Below are 25,229 nucleotides of genomic sequence, written 5' to 3'. Positions count from 1 at the left end.
GTTTACAAGGACATGTTGCAGAGAGGTGCTGTGCTTCTCGAACTAAAGCATATGAAACATTGGGCATACTGGAAGGCTTTCTGTGTAATGCATTTATATAGTACACAGAAAATGAGTGAGTTGTAAAAAAAGGTATTTGAAATATAACATAAAACTACAAACTAAGGAGGCTTAGCTTGCGAGTCTTCTTTAAATGCAATGAGATTTACTTGCCAGTAAAATGTCCTCGAAATTAGCATTATATGTATCACTGTAGAAAGCTGCAGTGACAGAAATATGACATTTTTGCCAATTTTCACTGGCAAACCTGAGGCTTCATTCATGACGATGTTAAAATTCATACTTGATGGATGATTCCGATTTCAATGCAGTCGGTGAAGTGCTTTAAAATAGAAATGCCAGAGTGCCAAACGTAGCTATTTTCTTCAGGGAATCCAGTAGTTTGGATTTATGGGAAAAAAAAAATCTTTCTCTCTGGAAGCAAAACTCTTCATATAAAATGTATTTAGACTAGTCACAAGTGGATATTTGATTTGTATGTGTTTACAGAGATATATCTCAAATAATTTTGATTGTGCAGAAATGTGGGATGTTAAGGAAGCCCAGGTTGCTTTGATAGGACCCTTTAAGTCAGGGGTGTCAAACTCTGGTCGGTTTTAGACTATGCCACAGTTTTTAGATGTGCCGCAGGTACAAAACACTGGAATGAAATGGCTTACTTACCTCCTCCTTGTCTAGATCAGTTCTCCTGAGTCCTGCTAATGACCTAATTATTCTATTCAGGTGTGGTACAGCAGAGACGCATCTAAAAGTTGCGGGACACCGGCCCTTGAGGACTGGAGTTTGACACCTGTGCTTTAAGTCATCTGCAGTTTGGGTCTGGTGTCTCTCATCTTACAGATTCTCTGTGGAGCTCAGGTCAGGCCAGTTTGCTGGCCAATCAAGGATAATAACACCAAGGTCAATAGCTCAGCTTTGCTAACTATGGGAGTGCAGACAGGTCTCAATTCAACAATGGAAGGATGGAAGGTTTTACAAGCATATCAGTAAGTTTAAGAGTACAAAAATCTACAGAGCGTTATCTATTTTCCATGGCACAGAGAAGACATGTATCATGAGACAAAAATGACATCTCAAAAACAATAACAACTAAAAAACACTGATCACCACAGAAACTGGTGATCGAGTACTGATATGTTCTACATAACACAACAATCTCCAGTATTCTAAATATGCTTGGACTAAGAAGTAGCAATTCATGACTGGAAGCCTTTCCTTCAAAGAAAGCATCCAAGTCTCAAATCATGTCAAATCAGGCATCTGTTTAGTTCTAATGAAACCAAACTTGAACTTTGAAATGTAAGTTTGATACAAAAACAACAGAGTTAGCCAATCTTCCATAGAACTGTTTAAATCTGTGATTCCACCCCCCATCCTCCAAGTCCTTAAATGCATAAAAATTCATCTAAATTCATTAAACATGCTTAAGGTAAAGGCTACATCATATGTTTTTGTTCGTTTTCATGTTTTGAATAATAAATTATTTCAGCTTTGAGTAAATAAAATAGTTGTTTCTGAAAACCACTTTTTCAATTGAATTTCTTGACACATTAAACACCAGGGTAACATATGTAGCGATGAGCGTAGGTGAAATAAAATACGTAGACATTTGACATTTGCAAATTAATAGGTTCTGCTTCAGGGAATTATTAGTTTCATTGTAATAGCTGGTACTATAAATCAGTTACAGAAAATTAAACCAAATGTCAGTCATTTTAGATCAAACCGATTAAGGTGTTTCTTCTATATTAATACACTGTCTGCTCTTGCGAAAGACAACATTTATATTCAGCTTCCATTCAGTGCTGGACTCAGCAGTACACAGAAAAACAAGGTTACAGAATCTGACATCAGGACATTGTACGATGGATGCACACTTTGAATTTAAATAATCTCATTTGTTGCTGATGCTTGACAAGAGGTCAAAAAGTATTATCCATCTGCTGACAAATCAGCCAATATTTGCCAGTCCTTTAAAAATATTACAATCAGTCTTAGGAATACACACTACCAATTTCTGAAAAGGCACATCTTTGGTCAGGGCGATATTGCTGCAGTTATCACGATGACAAAAGTGACACCAGGAGCCCTTCAGTCAGCCACAAAACTACAGATAGATTACTAAGGAAAGTTGTTACTACTGGTAGTCTGTGTACTAACTTATGAATAAAAATAACCACCAGTTCATTCAAAGATTCAAACCTTGTAATCTAATTTTTCACAACCATTGTGAAAAATTAGATTACAAGGTTTGAATCTTTGAATGAACTGGTGGTTCAGGGTGTTCAGGGTTTGTCTGATTGACATGTATAACTATTAATATGAGAAAAAAAAAAAAAAAAAACCTTAGTTTTATAATAAAGCCTTTGGCTTGTTAGCTGTAGTGAAAGAAGCAACAATTAATTGTTTAAGAGGCTAAACAGGCAAATTAATGCGGGGATACTCATTTACAGAAAAAGGAGCACATTTAATCTCCATGCTTACCTTCTTTAAAAGTGTCAAGGTGTCACAATAAACAAAACAAAAGTATTTTATTTATTTCAAGAAATAAACAAAACAATATTCAGTGGCTATTAAAAAGGTGTTAAAGGTAACAACAGGAAAACCAGTCAAACTGGGACAAAGCTGGATGAGGATCCATGTTTGTCAACCATGTACATCGAGGACACTGCTGTCAAGAACAATTTCCAAAAACGTACTATTATACTACCCTGGCCATTACTGTCCTATGCTATTGTTTCACAGCTCAATTTGGGCTTTTTACCATTTACTTGGATTCCTCCAGTAGAATTTCTACTGGGTCAATCAGCGTGGCGTGCTATCTACATGCTGAAAAGTTGCTTACAAGGCATGCCAGAAAAAAACATTTTCTGCCCTATCATCACAAACATAAACATGAGGAATTTGTTAATTTGCTATTAATGTCATCGGACCAGATTCCAGTTCAAAACTCAAACTCAACAGCTTACTGTTTGAACTGTAAAGAGGGAGAATTTTATAATGTCATGTAAGCTTGTAACTGAAAGTTCCTGGACAAAATGTAAAGCTTTTATTAGAATTTGTGCAATACTCTGTTAACTCTTGTCATTCTTAAGTTTGCTTGACCTCAGTGCTTTTCTTTGAATTCTCTCTTAGCTACATATCCTCCACCCTTCTAAAAGTGTAGGTTTTCCACTGGAAGTAAGTTAAAAATCTTGCTTCCAGATTCCAAAAATGCTTACTTCTGGAGTCATTGTTTCTGTCAAATGAACGTAATCACTTAGCTGTCAGCTCCAGAACGCCAAAGACTGACATGTACTCTACGTAATTTTGGGGTAAGAACAAGGGGTTTTAAATCAGTTTTGCAATACTAAAGTAATCATAAAATAAAGATACAAATATCTTGAAAAGAAACTCTTTCATCATGCCTCCTTTCTACTTCAGATGCATTTTATGAATTTACACATCCGTCAAGCTGCTTTGCTGAGATTCATTTCTAGGTCACAGGAACATCATGAGACACAGTGGCACAAAGGAGAAAAAGACACTGCTTTCTGTTTTCCTAGTTTGTATTTATACTGAGTTCACTCACCTTTATGTTACATTAACACAGCTGTGCCAACACAAATGCACAGGGTTATTAACTTGAAAAAGTTCCCTCTCGTATTGAAAAAGAAATAAGAACCAAATTGCCACTTGCTATAAAAACCCAACACATTGTCTTGTAAACGTTTTCACGCTTGTTTTTATATTTTTACAGCTTACAACAGAGGTGGGAAGTAACAAAGTACAAGCACGTCATTACTGTAGGGAAGTAGCTTTTTCTGTACTTTATTTTGGGCATTTTTTTCTTGACCACTTTTTACTCCCTATATTTGAACAAACGTATTATATACTTCTACTCATTTTCTACCTAAAAAAATGTCCTCTTTCCATCCATCCATCCATCCATCCATTTTCTTTACACCCTTCTTCCCTAAATGGGGTCGGGAGGGTTGCTGGTGCCTATCTCCAGCTGCGTTCCGGGCGAGAGGCGGGGTACACCCTGGACAGGTCGCCAGTCTGTCGCAGGGCAATGTCCTCTTTCTTCAACACATATTGCTAACAACATGAACAAGTCATAAAACAGAAGGGAAATTAATCACTCTGATAGAAGGTGTCCAGAGGTAAAAATGGTTCGTGACACAGAGAAAAATATTAAAGCATGGATGAAGACAATATGTCGGGAAATGGAGATTCAGAGAAGCTAGACATTTATTCACACTCACTAAAGTAAAATCCAGTGCACCCAATTACCTTCAGAAGTCACTTAATTAAAAAAAAACTTAAGTCTTCCCTGTGTTTGATTTAGTATAAATAATTACCACTACAAATGCCTAAGAAGTTTGAGAATCTGGCCTTTCTAATAGGGTAGAAAGAAGAAAGCCATAGGAACTCATGTTCTTTGTTTGGCAGAAATAAATATGCAAAGGAAGATGAGAGATGAGACCAAAAGTGAACTTTTTGGCCTGTATGCAAAGCACAATGTGGTGGAAAACTAGCACTGCACATCGACCTGAATACATCATCTACCACAGAGAAATATGGTCATAGTAGCCTCATGCTGTTGGGTTGCTTTTGATTGACCAGTGTACATCCAGAGCTATGCTACAGTACAAACTTAGACCAAAACATATCCATATGTTAGAATGGCCTAAGCCTAAATCAATTGAATAACTATGGCAGGACTTTAAAGTTGCTGTTGGCAGCCAATTTCCATCCAATCTGACTGAGCTTGTGCTTATGTAAATAAGAATGGTCAAAAAATTCAGTTTTCAGATGTGGAAAGCTTCTAGACAAACCCCAAAGTCTTGCAGATGTGCAGTAATCACAGTAAAAGGTTGATGTAAATTGTGTTGATTCAGATAGTTCTATGTAGTGTTTTGTAAAAACAATCTACTCTTTTGAGGAAAAATCCAAATAAAGCATATGTGGTTGTAACATGACTAAATGGGAAAAGATAAGGGGTGTGAATGCTTTTGCAAGACACTGCTGGCGTGTAGTTTAGGTAGGAGTAACTACTCACTATGGAATCTGCTTTACTGAAGATGTCGAGCAGCTCCAAATGACGCGTTTGACTCACTCAATTAAACCACCTCTAGTAATTACAGCAAATGTCAAAGGTTTTGTCCTTGCTGAGCACTGGATTATGAAAGATCCATCAACATGACAGCACTAAACTGTGGAGAGACAACAACGGTGGATTAAATGGAACTTGATGGATTTTCTGTTTAAAGTATGTTAACTAATCAATTAGTCAAACACTTTTAAGAGTGGGGGTCTGAAATATTAGCCCTTTGTCTAAGAGAGGCATACAGCTTACAGCGCAGTAAGCTTTATATTTGAGGCACAAGCATTTTCTTTTTTGTAGAATTTCCCTTTTCACCAGAAAATTTTCCTGAGTCAACTTTATCTTTAAAAGCAGAGCAAAGGATGTAATTCTAGCTATTGGCTTTCAATGAAGGTAACCAGAGAATCTCTGTCCTTACACAAGGTCAGTGCTGTGCTGATGAGCTGCATATACAGGGATAAAGTGCAGCAATCACTCCTACTTTACAGCCTCCAGCTGCTAAATGCACTTCCACTGGGCTAATATGAAATTATTTTGATGAGAGTGTGACACATAAGCCTTCTGTTATATGAGAAAAGCTGAGGTGTCGACCCCCTCACTACGAAACCCAGAACACTGAGGAAAACTGGAGGGAGAGGGCGAGGGAGAGCAACTTAGAGACAGAGAGAGTTCTGCTTGGTCAGCAGTCCTCACGGCCCACAGAGGATCAGAGCAGTAATTCTAGTGCTTCTCATCAGACAGGGGAGTCCTTTCCCCCTAGGCCATCACAAAAACGGTCTTATAGCTGCTGTACACACAATGGACTTGACAGCTCACAATTAACCTTGGTGTGAAAACACTGCTTTTTCAATGAAAAAAAAACAAACAAACAAAAACAGTAGTAGTTAAGTTTTAAGTATTTATTATGTCCGTCTTTCTGTCTCATCCACCTTCACTTTTGTCTTCACACCAGGGTGTCTTTGAGGGGCAAAATATTTTAAGTGCCTGCTTAATCTGAAGGGTGGGAATTTCTTGAACTCATGATGCATCCTAAAACAGACAATCTGCACCACTGCAAGGGGATAAAATAATTCTGAATCTTGAACAAAGCTATGGTGAGCTGTTACTAGTTTGTGACTTTTTTTTCTTCTTGGGAATGAATAGGAACATGGCGACCTACCCGAGTGTACCCTACCTCTTGCCCAATGACAGCTGGATATAGACACCATTCCTTATCCTTGCTGGCAACCCAGCAAGGATAAGTAGGTATGGAAAACAGATGGATGGATGGGATGAATATAAATCTGTCAAAAAAGACTGGGAATGATTGTATTGAACGAGAGCAATTAAATTGAAAATGATCTCTTTAATTAAAAACACTTAAACACTTCCTGATAACCTGATCAAAAAAGACATGTTATATTAGAAGGATGTTTTCAAATGGCAAAAAGGTGATGATGAAAGCTAAAAAAAATCTAAAATAATCAAATATTCGAGGCCTCATCATGTCATATGTAACATATTTAAACAGGCCTGCCAAGTCCACCACCTAAGTTGGTGGTTGCACACATTTCCTGACGTCGACGCCTGTATATACTGGTCATTCAAAATTCCAGTAGAACCTGATCACCTGTGAAGTTTTTATTTTTTATGCATATCTTGTAATATTTGAACTTTGTAATACTGTTTACATTACAACACAATATTTTCATAATATGGTGCAACACAAACAAATACTTATGGTCTTATGTCCCAAACCCAGCAAGGGCTTTGACTTTCCGGCAGGAATCAGTTGAATAGTATCCTCCCTCTAGGAGGTCAAGGAAATTCACATATTAGGAGACACACAAAGGAGCCACTTTGCACTAATTTCAGCAACTAAACAATCATCCATCATTGGTGGTAACAGTGATCCTCAGAAATGTATTTCAGAACAAAAATAAAAATTTTACATCCATTTTTTTTTTGTTATTGGTGTCATCTGACCTATCATTTACCTTTTGTAAATGGGAGAAGGACTTAATGCAATATGCATATTTTGACAATTAGAGGGAGTCTTACAGTATATATAGATACAGTATATATATATATATATATATATATATATATATATATATATATTCAAATATTTTACAGCTGTAATAACCAGTTTCTCCAATATCTGCTTCACCCTCACCATATTTTAGATATGGCTGTGAATCATCATAAAGGGGTACCAAATGATTAATGTCCACACTGCATAGTGTTACAGCACCCTTACCAGACTGCCTATGATTTATCTTTCATGCAGATTGTTGATGCTGTATAACGGGGATTTCTGCCCCACTGTCAGTGACCTCTCTCTCCTGTGGCATTCCTTTGAGAACCCTGTCAGAAAAATACACGCTCAGCATGCTTGGGAGTAAAAGAAAGACCATCGGAGGCTTTGAAAGCATTTCACATCCATGTTTTCATGTACTGGCCTTGAAAAACTTCAGAGTTTATAAAGGTTTTCAACACATACTTTGGATTGTATTCATAGGAGTAATTACAAATGCCACTGTCATAATAACACAAGCATACAAAAGACTTTATGATGTCCTTTTTAAGTCCAACATCAAATACAGTTATGACAATTATACCATTTCTGGCAGGATATACCCAGAGCTCCAACAGTGTGCTTACAAAAGAGTACATAAAAGAGCAAGAACGTGCAACCATTATACCTCAACAAAAGCAACTCAAGTTGAAAGCTTCTGAAATAGCAGTTTGCATCATGAGAACAGTGGGGAAAATATTGATTAGACACAGCAACATAGTAGTCTGTCTTCCTCTCAAATGCAGTACATTGCAAAGGACTTTTTAAATATAATTCATCTGTCAGACACAAAGGAACATCAGTTGATCCTTTCCACTTTGCTAAAGGGACCGATATATCACATGTTCCTCAGAAATGTTATCACATGATGTTTACTGATGATCAGTTTGTTTCAAGCAGTAATTCAGCCCAGCGTTTCTCTGTAAAACCAGAGGGAAAGTGTTTCCTCTAGGAAATTGGAAAGTTCTCACAGTATATTCATATTCACAGTAAAATCGTTAATAAAAATATATGGTAAAAGTAACATGGAAATACAAAATCCGAAACACATTTATATATAAATTAAAGCAGCCCACCAGTAAACAGCATGAAGGCACCTGGTTCTCAGTGAAGCCACCTATTTATGATCTCTGCCACAAATCCAATTTTGAACAGACTTCTGAATGCACAACTGAGGAAAGTCAGTTGTCTACGGCTCCAAGCTGGTATCTCACTCGACCTCTTCATGAGATGTGCCGCAGGGCTGTGCAACTGCCAATGACCCGAGACTGAACATGTCATCGTAGCGCTTATTGACCCAATTCTGGTAGCTGCTTACACATCTCTAACAGTATTACACCACTTCAACATGTGTAGAACATGCTCAATATGCGCCATATTAATTAGTAAGGGTTGAGTTGAGAGTAAGAGCCATTCCACTTTCATAGTTTGTGTTTATTATTGTGATGAACAGCTAAGCCAACTGTAACTGACACCACATTTTTTAAAATCAGAAAGCAAATAAACTGTTGTCAACTGACTAGGTTTTCTCTTTTATCAATAAATTAAATTACAAAATGTATAAATTCATATTTGTTTATAGTTCTGCTAGTGCAAAATGCTAGAGATGGTCTCAATGTTTTGCTTGCCAATATATTAGTAACAATGGCGTGCTCCATATGCCTTTTAAGATGACACTAATTTTAAGATCTAAATAGCTAAGAACTCACCAAGAGATGCCTATTCAGCTGATCAGTTATGTACCTTGTTCTTTTCTTAAGCCAACTAAATATCCTTACACCATATATCTTACTTATACCACAGCATACCATTTCTGTGACAGTGTGACAAAATGTTTGTGTCAGGGTTCATCTTCTTCCACCTATCCAAAGCCATAGTCTAGAGAAAATACTGCTCTTTGCGTAAATTAGGCATAAATTTAGAATCACATGGTTAATAGAGTGAAGCCCCCTCCTTATGGTCTCACCGACCTATCGAGGCATGGACTCCAATAGACCCCGAAGGTGCCAGCTTTCAGTGGACAGCTGATTCTTTTAATCTATAAAATTGTGAGATAGGCCCTCCACAGATAAGTGTCTATCCAACACATCTCACAAATACCTGATTAGACGTAGAACTGTGAAATCTTAAGGCCAAAGCAATGTCTGTATTTTAGATTGTGTAGTTGATATCATTCTCTCAGAACCAGCGTAAACCTCTTCAAAAATTTGAATTGTAGTAAGCTTGTTGGACAGGACAACACTGGGCACTCTTTGGCCTTACCTGCATCAGTAAACCTTTCCTCCCCATGACCCTGAAAACTGTTTGTCACAATGTCTTTTCAGTACCAATTTTGACAAAAAAAGACCAGTCCAAACAAGGAACACCCAACCAGAGCCGCAGTTCTGAAGATAATCTGACCCAGTTATTGAGCCATTACCATTGATATTTCACTCAAATCCTTAAACCACCCCCTGAACAACATTATTTTTTAAGGTGGCCGCCTGCCAGTAGTCATATTATAACACAAACAACTATTCCTTGTGCAATTAGCTGATTCATTCTGACACAATTATGGCCATAACTTCATGCAATCTTGCAAACTACCTGTATGCCAACAATAAATACCTGCTATTTTGTTCTTTTGCAAAAAAAAAATGCAAGCACTTGTAAAGGTCTAAGGAAGGCAGTCAGCTTCTACATCTACCCTTTTCTGTACAGACCTTGAACTAGAAGGAAGCCAACCCCTAAAGAGGCTGCGATTACACAGACAGCAGTGAGAGGAAAAAAAAAACAAAAAACATAGATCCATTTCCCTTTAAAAAAAGGCTGGGTCACAGTGACAGCATGGGGTCTGTTTTAGTTTCCACCTCCTACACACTCATGCATTAAATATTGTTCAACAATCACACTCTCCAGTGACTCTCTGAGCCCTTTCTTCCCACCCTCCAGCTGAACATTTCCTGGGGAATTCCAACCAGGGATGTGTTCTTTATGACACAGCAACTGCAACAGCTGAAGGGAAAAACGTTTTCTAAAGAGGAGCAAAGAAATACAATCAGGGTTTTTCTTTGCTTTTAATACAAGCAAATCAATAACTCAAGAATACTACATAAACATGAAAATTCTTCACATGTTGCAATACTTTCAGAGCATCTTCATGTCATGCAATTATTTTATTTTGTTTTGTCAGTATATTCAACAATAGATTCAAAGTGTGAATCTATTGTTAGATATTTTTTAAAACTAAAAGAAGAATGTAACAAAAAGGTCTCTTTAGTAATCCTCAAAATGAGGATGGTATACAGTTTAGACAACAACTTTGATTAATTATCAACAGTGAGTAAAATTACTGGATTTAACATTTCAAAAGCTTAAACAATAGTTTTCAACTTTTCTATTTTTGCTGACCTATAAACTGACAATCTTAATCATGTGAACATCTAGTGATTGCCAGTTGCCTCTGGCAGTTGCACGCTGCTTTTGAGCTTGTGATATTGGTGTTTCTGTGTTCTAATTATATCTGTGTAAAGTATTTTATGAAAGGGTAAACTCATTGTAGATGCCTTTGTTCCAACCAAAGACTCTCATAATGAAAAATAAGTGTTGCATTTGACACTCCAATCAACAAGCATTCAAGATGTTTGCAAAAATAAAAATAGTGAGGGTTATTTTAAAATTGTTTTAATCTTTTAAGGAAAACCATGCTTACTAATTTTGAAGGTGTTTCAAAAGATTTTATGTTTGCCTTTTAAATTCAGATTTAGAAACTAGCATGTCTTGAGCTTAAAAACATATATTTTCTACACCTGAATTTAAGACGCCATATTAGCTTTTTCACAGTCCATTCTTTTTTTAAAAGGCGAAACTAAATAGAATAGGCTATCATTAATTTTCCTAAATATATTGTATTGCTCATTTCAATTATCAGTCAGCATTGCGGTTTCACCCCTATGTGGAAATAATAAAAAAATCTAACAAAACAAGATACTAATACAAACAAGCCAACACACAGTTAGCATATGACAAGTCTAACAACAATGCACAAAATTTTATCCTGCAATCAAAACAAGCAATCAAACCAGCTTTGTTTTCTGACAAAAAGGTAGATGTGCAGATCAGACCTTCCTCTAAAACAACATGTAACAACATGTATCCTATCTGTTTGTTTGACAGAATTTCCACTTGTTTGCATTCCCACTAAGAAAAACCATGACTATAAACTGCATCATACATACTGAAAGTAATTTAGCAAAAGTAAAAAAAAAATAAAAATAAAGAAACATTGGTGACCCCTGAATCATGGGTAATGCTCACAACAGTCATGAATAAATGTCACTTGTCAATGGGTACTCAAATAGAAAATTTATGAAGCGCTGGTCTTGAACAGTCGCTAAGATTAGCATTCACATGGGTACTACCTTTATCAGATATACAGACTGTGTCTGTGTGGACTTTACAGCAGAAACAGTTTGTGCATTAACACATTAAATAAGACATGACCAAGCATTGTGAAATGTGAACAGGGGCATACAAATATATACTTCACATACTACAAAGAAACGCTAGCTTATCGTCCTAAAAGGAAGCATGTGGATGATTTCATCTGGCACTCCCAGTTGCCTTACTGTGCCACTAATTCATGCAGTTTAAGGAATTGCACTTCAGGTAGGAGTCTAGCATTAAGAATTAGTAGTGTGCAACACAATCTAGAACACTAGCTGCTGAAACAGCATCCATTGCAGCTTTGCATCCAGCATCCAAATGCTCAGCTGATACGTGAAAAAAAAACCTGACCATTGCCTCTTACTCAATTCTCATCTCCCTTCAATGCTCTGTCTGGGATTTTTCCCACTGAGCTCAATTTCTCCAGTTGAATTTCAACCCAGCCAATCAGTGAATAGGAAGAGGAGTTGTGAAAAAGGATGTCAGTTTTTGGTGCTGTTTTAGAATAGTTGTCTGCCTGTAGTTGTAGTCTTAGCAATGGCAGCAGAAGATGTGAACACACTCATTCATCATTCATTCCCTGGTGGCCACACTTCCAAATATTGAATTAACATTACCCAATCATTGGTGACTGGAGATACATGTATACACATATATAACATTATTATATTTTTACTTTTTCAGATCACTTCTGAAAACTCAAGAGTTAGAAGGAAATGGGTGAAATTCCCAGTAGATCACCAATTTCTAAAACACTCAAACAAGCCAGTCTAGAATCAAAGTCACTGAAATCCCCTCTCTTACTCATTCTCATGCTCACTTCAAACATTGAGATGCAGCTACACAATTTTCAATTTATGTATGATTTTCTTTCCTGGCCTTTTCACCCCAGAGTAAAAGAAGATAACATTTACTCTCCTGTACCTGTTTGAATTCTCCACACATCAAAGCACTAAAACACATCCTCATGTCACATGGGCTTTTGTGTCAAGAGAGATGGCCAATATTTAGAGGACACACAACCTTGCTACTGGTTGGTATCTTTGGGGAAATCAGCAATCAGCCGAGTGTCCTCTTCAAACATGGAAATACCATTCCAAAACAGTTATATATTCTTGTTGGAATACATTATTAGAATTTAACATTTTATAACCAGGATGAAATCCTAACATGCCGCCCATATTTTTGATTAGTCTACAGTAAACGATCAGGGTCACATCCTGCATGCTCACTAATCTCACACACGTCAATGTCAGCTTTGATGTAGAACTGAGCCAGATAACATTCAGGTCAAGTCCGAGTTACTGTAAGGCACATTTCCATGCAGAGCGCCGCAAGGATGCTGAGGCTGGCCAGTATGTAGCTTTACTTAATCATTTAGTCTAATTGAGAAAGAAATATTTTACAAACAAGTCGCACATCCATCCTCTTACCTCTTATCTGTCAATGTCAAAAGCAGCAAGCACATATTTTGCGAGAAAAAAAAAATCGGACTTGTCAGGCTTCTCATGACGCGTCAAATGAGACAGATTGACCGATATTAAATGCAAAAGAGGAACGAGTTGGGAAACATCTCTCTCTTAATGTGAAAAGGTCGTCTGCAAGCTGTTAAAAATGAAATGCTGTCAGCGCTTCTGCTGAACCAACGCCGAGCGGAACGCCTCCCTGTAAGTGAGACCTCTTCGGGAGGAAGAGCACCTTTAAAGACAAACGCCAAGGTTCAAAAATGACGCCGCGAAGCATTTCAGAGGGAAACAAATGCAAACATCTTACCTGATGACTCTCACTCCTTACAGCATGCGAGCTGGCTTGGACGTAGGCGAGGCGACACACACCACAAGCGGGTCAGCAGCACGGCTTGCCTGCCTGCCTCCTACACGGCATCAAGCCCCTCCTCGCTTATCGTACAGTGGAGAGAGATGGGGGCTAAAAATAAATAAATAACTAAATCGGATCACATATCTGTGCGACGGAGAAAAGGAAGCGGCGTCACTCTCGTCCTCCTTCTCTGACTATTATACATTTTGTTGTAGGATCAGGATGGCTTTGTGAGCGCTGTTGATTCAGATGAGCTGCCGAAGATAAGATTATCCACACAAAATTTCCACGGACGCGTAAATGCACAGACACGATAGTTTGATATAACAAAAGACTCTTATTTTGAAAGCACACTGAATTTGTGCACCTTTCAACAGTGTGTGAAGAGTAAAACCAGAGCCTACCTGATGCTTGATGTGGCCTTGGGCAGACTTTGACCACGGGGGGCCGCTTACTGCCATCTACAACAGTATTACTCCAATGATAATATTTATTTTAATGTACCCATGCTACGTCATTTAAGCATGAATTTAGCACAACCTCTTTAGTCAACAAATGCCTGCAATGATGTTGGAGTCACTCATATGTGACCCCTTTCATTGCAAAATTAATCAATAAATTCAATCACCTGCCTACATTTGCCAGATGTTGGTTCATAAGGAAGGAGTTCTGCAAAGTCTGTGACTCGATGCAATGACCTGGCGTGGTTACTAACACAGTTGGGTTCATTGTTTTGTAGGCTACAAATAACAACCTTTTTAAAATGGTTGCGTGTTTAAACTAAACTATTAAGAAAGTGCGTATACAACTACTTAAGTACAGCTGTGTTTTTATGTAGACAATAATTTTAGTGGATGCTAACCATCACTGTGTTGGAAATAGCAGAAGAAGCATGTGGTTCCCAGGGATCCATATTCTCCTAAATACTGCCCTGACTGTTGTGTGTGGTTCAGACTCTGACAGACTAATATCAGTCTGGGATCCCTTACAATGTCCCATGGGGATATTGTATGTACTTGCTCCACCTTTAACTGTGAATGCTTGTGACCTAACCATCAAACCAATGTTTTTTTTGCCAACCGCCAACAAAACCTTTAGAAGAAGAATCATCGTCATTATCGAAGCCCATAACGATGATGATACACCCTGTTTCTGTTGTGATTTTGGAAGAGTCTGCTACAAGCCGGATGTGAGATCAACCGTGGGTTTGTAGGTACAGAAGACAAGTTGTGAAGTTGCAGCTGAACGCTTTCCATCACTATATATTTTCTCTGATGATTGCCCCGTAATTATAACTGAAAAAACAGCATGTGTCTTTGATTTATGCTTTAATGTTAAAACTCTTAAAGCAATTTTTTTTAAATCAGAATTTCAGACTCACTTTCTAACACATAATTATTAACAATATGTGAATTACAACAGCTTTATTAAGAATTTGGCAATACTGAAAAACAAAGAGCACATTAAAGAAGTGAACAAATGTAAAACAGCTGCCAGGTTGCAAATTATAAAATCAATATGGTTACTACACGGTGATGTAAGGAAACAAAAAATATGTATGAAGATGAAGCAGTTAGTGTGTACATTAATTAAGGTAATATTCCTTAGCTGGTGAAATATGGAAGTGTATGAATTTGAATTAACGCTGTTAATTGATAATTTTACTCCCACTCTGTAAGCTCCACATTGTTGCCGTTTCCTGGGCCCATACTGCCATCTGAAGGAGAACTGACAGCACTTACAACCAGGACGGACCTGATCATACCGGGAGGGAAGATGGGATTTGGAAATGGGAGCATGACATGTTTTAAGAACACATGCTAAACTGTTCATATTCTAATGTCTTATTATGATAAGGATCCTACCTTTGCTTTCTTTTAACTACTTGTACATTTTATTTTAGGCCATATAATCTTCTGATGACAACAGAAAGCAGTGAGATCTAGTAGGAAGTAACATTTATTTCTATTTATTGATCATAATAAGAGTAAAAGACAAATGGAGTCTCTACAATTTCACTCTACATTTCTGATAATCTCATGGCCCTCTGCTTTCCAGAGGCTTTTAAAGTACACTTGAATTGCTGATGAGATGTGGTCAGATAGGAAAACATTTCTGAGAAGTACCCCATTTAGAATGCCTTCCTGGTACATTGGTGCCCCTGACATCACTGTAACCCTTTACTGGATGGTGACACCTGGTAACCAAGATACTCTACTTGAACTTTGTGCTATGCAATGTGGAGCTTTTACCTCTATCTTTTCTATTTATTTAGATAACAAAAATGCACTTAAATCCAGTCGTGGGCTCCTGCACATGCTTATCTTTGCATGGGTGAGAATAAAATGTTCTTTGCATAGACGGACTTTGTTCAAATAGAATAAAACGCTGCGTCAGTGTGTGCATATAAATGATAAACAGTAGTACAATTTTGATGATGTGCAAAATATACTTTGTAAGTGCAAAACATTTAGTCCTGTAGCTAAAATGGAATTTTTGCCAATGTCCACACTCTAAAACTGATTATGTATATGGAAGCAATGTTTATCCTGTAAAATTTGTTCTATGTCTCACCAGAGGAGGGCAGCATTGACATACTTTCCAGTAAGGACTAGAAATCTAAACAGCATTGGGTAGAAAAAAAATAGGTTTTATCTTTGGTGATTTAGATATCCAATTAAAAACTGAAACATTTGAGTGACAGACATTTCAGCCAAATCTTTCTCTAGTTTTTCATACTTTGATCCGTGCGAGCAAAGCATTTAGTTTAAGAATGTTGCCACTTGCAATGAAGATCCTTAACAGTATATAATGAAAAAAAAAATCAAGACTAATACATCTATACCTAATTCTAATACCTAATGTTTTTCCTTTTTAAGGATTACTGACATTATCCCAGCTTATCAAAAATGTTTCCTAATTTAAATTTTACTTTGATTCTCATTCGGTTTAGTTTGTGAGCGATCAATGTCTGCAAGATTGTTATTTACTCCAGTCACACATCCTTTTACATTTATTTATATTAACAGTCTTACTGTGCAGACACAGATTTTCTGTCATCTTTACACTTTTTCTACTTTCAAGTTGGCTGAGGCCGAAATCATATTGGGAAGAATCATGAGAATGTAATAGAAACATATGTTGAATATTCAAAACACATGTAGTGTGTAGATGATGTAATGACCCAGCCTAACATTTTTTAAAGTTAAAATTAATTTATCAAATAAATGGCAAACAAACACGGCAATGGCTTCATTTCTAATTAAAATATGACAAACAAATCTTGTTATACTGCTGACTTATAAACCTGTGGTTTGATGGATTAGATTTCTTACTAAATGTTATGTGGTACATTTAAAAAAAAAAACTGTTCCAAACTGTTATCAGAGCAGACTGCTTTGTTAAAGTTCACAAAAAGAGGTTGAACGCCCTTTAAAAACAGGAAAAAGTCACACATGAATTGGAACTCCGTCATTTGTGCAAAACTGGTTGTTGCCCTTTTAGGGCCTGTCAGACTGAGCAGCACAGTATCTACTACTGGGCTATGAGCTTTGTTGCCATTGGGACATTTCCATGGGAACCAGCAGCAGTAAAAGGAAAGTGGGAGGATCCTGGTTAAGCAGCCAAAGGGGTGTGTGTGAGATTTATTGGCATCCTGCTTCATTTAAACCATCTTCGTGCGTCAAGCTGTCACAACCCTCCAGCTGCTGCAAAGAGAACTTCTTACTCTCAGCTCTAAATTTGGAACGACCTTTTGGATTATCTTTATTTTCAGGATATAAGGTAGGAAGGACTTTTATAGATTGTATTTAACAGTAATCTATGGTTTTGGTCAAAATTTGAGAGCACCTAAACAATATGTATTTCTTATTTTGCAGTTTCCTGCCTTCTATTAGAGGACCCATGTGGGTGGTAGAAAAGATTCGCACGTCAGTAGAAAGATCAAACCTGCCTATGCCTTCAGCAGAGCTCGGCTTCAAAATCAGTGACATCATGTTGGGAGAAAAGACAGACAAATCCAGAAGGATTTCTCACTGTCCCAACATCATCACCCCTGACAATATCCCAGAATTCTGCATCCCACCAACAATTTTATCCCTGCAGGAGATGAAGAACTCAGAGCAAAAGGGAACAGCTCGCATCAAGGTGCCTTCCTGTGAGAGGGCTAAACCAGAGGCCGAAGTAACATTTCATGAGGCGCTGCTAAATCATCACATTATTCAGGTAGAAAGTGTGGATGAAAGTCCCTGTGACGGCTGCAGCGATGAGGAGAACACTAACGCCGATCCCCAAAGCCAGGCCGCCTTGTCCCTTCCACACCTGGCAAAAACTCAGACCAGCTACGGCTTTTGCACATTACTAGAGAGCCCCCACACCAGGAGAAAAGAGTCAATTTTCCATTCTGATCCAGGCTCCTCTCCTCTGCTACTGCCTAGGAGTCGTTCCAGTACGTGCTCTAAATTTTCCCACTCTGCCTCACCGTCCTCCTGCCCCTCTTCATTCAGCCTCAACAGTCTGACCTCCAAGCTCTCCCCCAGGAGCTGCACCCTGAACTGGCAGGCCCCTCTGGACAGCGACACGACGTCTTCCACTGAATCATCACCTTTCAGCTCCCCGTTGCTGTCCAGGTGCCCTGCCAAGTCTTCCCTTTTCAAAGCACTGAGCCATGAACTGCTGCTTTCAAGGAACATAAGAAAAGCAATGGTGTCCAGAAACAATTCCCTGTCAACAGACGAAGGCAGCTCCACAGACAACAGCCCAAATATCATGAGGAGAGCCTCTGAAGGGTTAGGTGATGGCCTGTCCAACAGTTACAGTCTGGCCCCACCAAACATCTTCCCCATGGACTTGACGTTACACAGAGAGAGGGCGATGAAGGAAAGAATGGTGCCTGTAGGAAAAGATGGCAGTCTCAGACTCTCAGCAGAGTACTGTCCAGATAACCAAAGACTGCGTGTTCGGCTGATCAGCGCTGAGGGCCTTTATCCTCTTTCTATTGATCCAAAGATTATCAACTGCAGTGTCAGCCTCTCGCTAGTCCCTGGCAAACTCCAAAAGCAGCGCAGCACGGTCATCAGAAAGAGCCGCAATCCAATATTCAATGAAGATTTCTTCTTTGACGGCATCTCGGAGGAAGATCTTAGCCAGAGATCACTTCGTTTTAAAGTGGTGAACAAAATGTGCACCCTCAAAAGAGACTGTCTCCTAGGTGACTGTGATCTCCCTCTTTCAAGTATCGTAACAATGTAGGTTAACTGCGTATTTAATGGGTTACTTTTGTGTTTGTGTTATTTATTTTACTTTTTTTTTACTGTATCAGTTTTGTATTTATTAAACTATGAAAAACACACAGGATGTTTGTGTTGAATCTATTTTAGAGTAGAACACAATTGTATTCATATATATTATCTCTTTTTTTCAACACAAAACTTTATAAATAATAGAAACATTAGAATACTGAAAAAATGTTGCCTCTCTGGGTTAAGTGAAATATTTTGCAAATGTTGAGTTGATGGTTTGTTAAAGAGGATGCATCACCAGCTTGTTTAGTCAGACAGCAACCATCTCATATTTCCTCTAAGCCTGTTGTTTACTTCCTGACCTTTCAAATGATTAAAATATCATGAGAAACCAGAAACCTTGCAGGGTTGTTTTTTATTTTATTTTATTATTATTGATTATTTATACTTTCTTAACCTTTAAACATAGGATTTTGGTGTTTAAAACATAACTTTTGGTTATTCATGTACTGGAATATATTGCTTTGAGATAAATAAGATACTTATTCTAGCAATTTCTTAATTTTCTAAAAGTGAAATGATGCCCAGAGTTTAACTAATTAAATCAAAATACTAAAAACTGGACACCCCTTTCTGTTCCACACTTATTAACCACATTCACCAGACCAATACGTCATCCACATGAGATGAGAATATCCTGCTGCTTTAACTGATAAAGATCAGGTTCAAAAGAATCAGCTGCAATGGCTGCAACTAGTTAAAGGTTAAAAAGGTTTCCTATGGCGTAGAAAAGCTCTAAAAATGGACTGGCGAATGCACCAGATACGCAAAATATTTGAACAGTGACGTAAAAAATCAACAACAAAAAAAACTAGATGCATTTGATGAATTGATGTATTTTTACAACAATGGCAAAAAAAATAAATGAAGACAAAGGATGAGGGTCTTAATTGTGTGAGTAGGGTATTTTTAATCAGTCCTAAAGATCAGGTTTAAAAGATTTATTCATTCTTAACCATTGATGATTGGTATGGATCTTTAACTTATGAAAAACACATAAGATGTTTGTTTTCTACAAGTAAAATAGTGATCTTGTGTTTTGTAATGCTAATATTGAGAAGCAATTTGTATTGAAGAAACATTTTAACATTTTAACAGATTTCCTGATCTGTGAAGGTAATTTATGCTGCCCAGCACTTGTGCTCACTATTGACTCAGCTGTGAAACAGCCGGTAATAAATGAAAGTTTATGACGTGAAGCCCTAGCTATCTGGTCAACCGCTGATAAGATTTGAAGGGATTTGTAATAGTAAATCTTAAAGTAGTAAAGCCTTTTTTATTTCCTCTCCACGTCGGTGTGACTAACATCGATAGAACATTACTATTTGGTCTGAAGTGAAAAGAAAAAAAGATACTACAAATATTTTACTGTGATTTAGCAGGATTAATCAACAACAACACAATTGTGAAGAAAAAGGACACATGGTTTTCTAGAGGTTTTACAAATAATATAAAAAGCGTGACTTGCATTTATACTGAAACTTTTTCACTCTGATATCCTTAAATGCTTTTGAGGTCACCTAATTAGTGAATATCTACGAAGGCCTCGGGTAAAGGCAACATTAGAGAATAAATAGCCTCATGAAGATTGGTGAAATAAGAATAAGTTGTGGAAAAGTAAAAAAAAAAAAGTTATGTTATGGTTGCTTCTGAGTTTAAAAATGCAGCCATGTCTATGCAGTTTTGCAAAATTCTTTGTAGTTTCAGGTGTCGATGATCTCTGTTAAATATGTAGGAAACAACTGTGTCCTCACAACTGTGTCCTGAATGTAAAAGCTGAAGAGGGGAAGTATGCCTGCTTGTCTCAAATGTCCTCAAACAGTTGCCTAGTTACATTCACTCTACATTTATACCCTTTGTCCATGCTTACAACGCACATTAAGCTGGATAACATCTAGAACCTAAAAACATCCTTCAATACTGCGAACCCATTCCACTTCCAACTTGCAGCATAACCAGTAGGTTCAATAGGTTCTTAAAATGGAAATATTTTCTTTTAATGATATGCTACCTCCTTCTCCTACCATATCACTAGTTTCCATTTTACAGCTTCCTACGTGAAACTGTTTGTTTAAACCTGCTCCCTTATCTTGTTTTCTGTTTTTTCAGGTTCCTACTTTAGTCCAGAAATGTTAATAAACATATGAAGTTATAACAACACAATGCAAAACATGCAGTTTATGCTAATTTATTTTGTTCTCTGGCATGGATTTATTTTAACTAAGCACAACAGCTTTGTTACCAAGCACAAATAGAACAAACTGCAAGATATTACTTAATGTTAAAATCATGCAATGTATTCATATTAAAATAGCAATGTAACTTAGGCTCCTCTGGCTGTTTTCTTTTTTTACAAACATAGAATAAATAATATAGAAATATTTGTGCAAAGATCTTACTTTTCTTTTTACTCTCTATTCTTTCCATTTTTGTTTTGAGATTATGAATATTCAGGCATCATCTAGTAAAATATGGTCAACTTGATGTTTTTCATTTCCTTGCTAAGCTCTTTGCATGACTTTCTTCTTTTTTCTAAGTCTGACACTTTCATTAGCTGTATGTGGAAAATCATCACGACTAACAGGGAAAAAAAAGGCTTGAACATCATGTCTGTGTGTAATTAATCAATAGAAGTCTAAGATAGCAGCCATAAATAAAACATCTGCAACCAACTACTTTTAAAAATCACCTTATAAAAATCACCTGGTAAACAGAAACTACTTGTGTACATTGCTACAGTAGAACAACTGCAGCTGCTCTACCAGTGTTTCAGGGGTTTTTTAGAGAACATGTGGTGGTTCAAAAAATAGAGAAAATTTGATAAAACTGCAAACTTATAGTAACATAGCTCGACTGGCCTGACTTAAGAGACCTTAACTCTAACAGAGCTGAAAAGATCTACTGCTCAGATGGAAAAATCTTTTGATTGGACATCTGAAAGTCATGTGGTCTACAAATCTGGTCTTGATAGAAAAGTGGCAATTTCCCCCAGCAGGGAAGAGGAAGCTAGGGAGTTAATGCGAAGACAGATAGAGATGAAAACTCCACAAAACAAAACATGGAAAAAAATATTCTCAGCACATTGTTTACATTTTTATTTTAAAAAAATATTCACGTGCCACTTTCATTCAATTTCACCAATATGTCCTCCTTTCTGTTGGTCTATATCATACAATTCTCTGAAATATAAGGTTTGTGGTTGTAATGTAACAAGAGATGAAAAAGCTCAGGGGGGTGGTAATAGGGAATATACATGCCTTATAATTTAAATTCTCTCTTAGAACTTGTATTTATAAAAATCTGATGTCTGAACTAACCTATGTACAAAATGCTACAGTGTAAGACGTAAATGTGGTTATTTGATTCAGAGAGAATAGCTTATTCCATGATGTCAGTGGTGGTGTTCTGACTCATTGTTGTTTTAGGTACATTGCGTCACTGTTTTATGGCCTCTTTATTCAAACGAACATGGTCCTCAGTACATAACCAGTGCAAGTAATAAAGAGGCAATCTATGCTTTTGTTTTCTTTTAACTAAATCCTAACTTTGAAATTTAATAACAGGTTCTCTGAAACCAGATCAGACTGAAAGGCAAAAAATAAACACTGCCTAGTTCACCAAGTCTTATGATATAATACATTCTCTCAAATTATTTCCTTTTATATAAATACTTAGTCAAGCAATCTAATCTATATTTTTGAAGATTGTTCATCTGCTTTATAAAACTATCAAATTAATTTGCTCTTCCAGCCTAACATATTTTTGGTACAGACATTCTCTATTTACTGAGAGGAGAAGACCAGAGTGTGGGGCTTCTGCACGTAGCAGACCCATCATTTACCTGCCCTGTGTTACACCAGCCACTCAATGACCTCAGGCACTGCATGGAGCACAGTCCAAGCGTGACATTTTTAGTACATAACAACCAAACATTCTGTAGCTCAGACCTCTTCACATCAGATGAGACTTATACAAACAGAACAAAGGTGTTTAGACTCACTCAACCTTGCCGAAGTACTGAGGCTAAGTCGACTTTAAGCTGTCTGAGTGCAAGGGTGGTTAGGCAAGGAAAAGTAGTTCATCACAATTCATTAAAAACTCACATTGAATTAGAAAAGACAAGGAGCGGTTAATAATGTTTAAAATTAGGCTACATCAGCATTTTATAATTTCTCTCCTCCCTTTTTAAAGAAGCCCTTTAAACTGGTTCATATTCTGTTTGGCTCAGTGCAGTTGGTTTGTGTTATTTGGTAATCATAAAGCAGACATCCTTGTGAGGTTCCACAAGGTTCAATTGTCAGGCCACTTTTATTCTTGTTCTGATTGTGAAGAACTGCCACATCGCTCACCATAACTATGCTGATTACACATATAGTTCTTTAGTCTCACCACATAACTACTGTCCACTACAGTCTTGTGTGTTCATATCCATGAATGTATATGTTAGAATTTCCTCCTGTTTAATGGGAAAAAAAGCCAGAACAAATTTTTTGTTGCTCCAAAAAATGCATAGGTCTTCGAGCTAGACTCAATGCACACATGGCATACCAGAAACCATAATTCCTTTATGGAAGCAGACCTAAATTACAACCACAAAATATTTCTTACTAAAGTAGAAAATAATATTTTCATTCCTAAAAATATTTTGATAAAGGTTTCACTGTCACTGCGATGGACTGGTGACATGTCCAGAGCGTACTCTGCCTCTTGCCTGTTGACAGCTGGAGATGAGCACCAGCACCCCTCCTGACCCCAATGGGATAAGGATGTAAGAAAATGGATGGGTGGATGGATGGATAGATGGGTTTTACGGTCGGAACATGACACAGATAAATGTGTTCATGCTTTTCAATAAGTGAGATTATTGCAATGGTGTCTTTTTCAGTCTTGATTAAAAAAAATAATAATAATCAGGAAACTGCAATACCTGGATATGCCTGACTGGCTAACTCATTGAAAACCTGAGATGTACAGAAACTGTTGGATTTTTTAAAAATAAGGCTAAACACCAATACTGTTTTCAGTTTCCATGCAGGACAAATAACAAGCTGTTTGTGTTTATTTTTTCTTAAATAATTTACATTTCAAAATTTCTTTTGTTTATATAAGACTTAAATTTTACAATGTTTTTAAATATTTTATTAATACATTCTTTTTTAAAAATCTCTGATCATTTTTTTTCACTCAGAGCACTTTAGATTATCATTTGTATGAATGGTTCAATACAAATAAACTTGTCTTACTTTATAACCTCCCCTTCCACTCCAAGCTTCTCATTTTTCTGATCATCCTCAGGAACAGGCACATGCTGGTGTGATGGGTAATTGCATTGAGATCAACGTGAGCATGGCGTAATATTGTCCAAATGGCCATTACACAGTTAAGTAAACAGTCCATCATGACAGGATTTGTGTTAGTGCATGTGTCTGTACAGTGTCTGCCTCATTTACTTAGAAACCTATGTGACATGTTATGTAAATGTGTACAACAATTTTCACGCTGTTTTTTCTTAAAATTATATGACAGAATTGTGCAAAAACACATTCATGTTAAACATACAAAAGAAAGAAGACACTTCCTGCTTGCCTTTCTCTGTTTTTCCTCATTCAGAAGCGCCTTTTACTTCCATGGCAACAAGGCCCAGCTCTGGGGGGAAACCATGGAGATCCCGCCTTTCCTGTGAGAGATGCTTTTATTTCGACACGAGTTGATACAGTCTGTCCCTGTCTGTTTAATTCAGGTGCATCTTAGCCTTCGTCATGTTGCTGCTGCTAGTATACAAAGTAGGCTATCAATAGATGTGTCAAGAGCACCTTAAAAAACAAAAATAAGAGGGGCCTGAGAATGAAAAACGCAAAACCACACGTTATTCTGAAACAGGTTTTTTTGTCTGTATGGACAGAGATTAATAGAGTTTGATATAAATGTTTACAAAAAAATACTACAGGATGCGTTTGAAAGGTAAAACAAAGATGGGTTCAAACACATAATCAAATAACTGCTAAAATAATCTATTATATCAATATATAATAGATTAAAATGTTAAATAATAATTTTTAGATTTCATAATTTTACTAAGTATTTCTAAACATATTGAGACATTTAAAAAAACATATACAAACATTTGTTTTTTTTATAATATTTTTATGGTAGGAAAAATGTCTTACATAGAAACTTTATTATTTAGTGAAATTTAACATTTTATGATTCAATATATTTTGAGATTTTACAATTTTATCACACTTAAGTAAGAATAAGGAGACAAGAGCCTGCCCACCTAAAATCTATATTACACTAAGTTTGCTGCTATACAATTTTGAAAGACCTGTGTAATTTAAAACCAATTGGGAAAATAGTCTCTTCAGAACACGAGCATGGTGCATTATTTTATGATATTAGAAGGGGTGCAATTAAAACATTTGGTTGGAGCTTTTCTAATAAGAGAGATGGCCAATTGCTTGTATAATCTTTCCATTTAATC

The 25,229-nt window shown here is 36.9% G+C and overlaps 2 protein-coding genes across 6 annotated transcripts in view; one reads left to right on the top strand and one right to left on the bottom strand.

The window, feature by feature from the left end:
• Positions 1 to 13,597, bottom strand: part of tln2b (talin 2b) — a 96,734-nt gene extending 83,137 nt beyond the window's left edge. For 3 of the 5 annotated variants that reach the window (XM_044124214.1, XM_044124216.1, XM_044124218.1), the window contains exon 1: positions 13,404 to 13,596. The gene's annotated coding sequence lies outside the window, so the exon portion shown is untranslated. Of the gene's footprint in view, positions 1 to 13,063; positions 13,304 to 13,403 lie in introns of those variants that run through there. The other 2 variants (XM_044124217.1, XM_044124215.1) reach the window with 2 other exon arrangements.
• A 3,531-nt stretch (positions 13,598 to 17,128) lies between these two features.
• Positions 17,129 to 19,042, top strand: c2cd4a (C2 calcium dependent domain containing 4A). The gene is made up of 2 exons (XM_044124507.1): positions 17,129 to 17,231; positions 17,327 to 19,042. Exon 2 carries the CDS (start codon positions 17,352 to 17,354, stop codon positions 18,696 to 18,698), a length of 1,347 nt encoding a protein of 448 aa, XP_043980442.1. The 5' UTR covers positions 17,129 to 17,231; positions 17,327 to 17,351; the 3' UTR covers positions 18,699 to 19,042.
• Positions 19,043 to 25,229: the final 6,187 nt, after the last annotated feature.

This window comes from Gambusia affinis, linkage group LG08 (genome assembly GCF_019740435.1).
Source record: "Gambusia affinis linkage group LG08, SWU_Gaff_1.0, whole genome shotgun sequence".
NCBI classification, from domain to species: Eukaryota; Metazoa; Chordata; class Actinopteri; order Cyprinodontiformes; family Poeciliidae; genus Gambusia; species Gambusia affinis.
The sequence above is the reverse complement of the archived record's forward strand: the minus strand, read 5'-3'. Positions and strand labels throughout refer to the sequence as shown.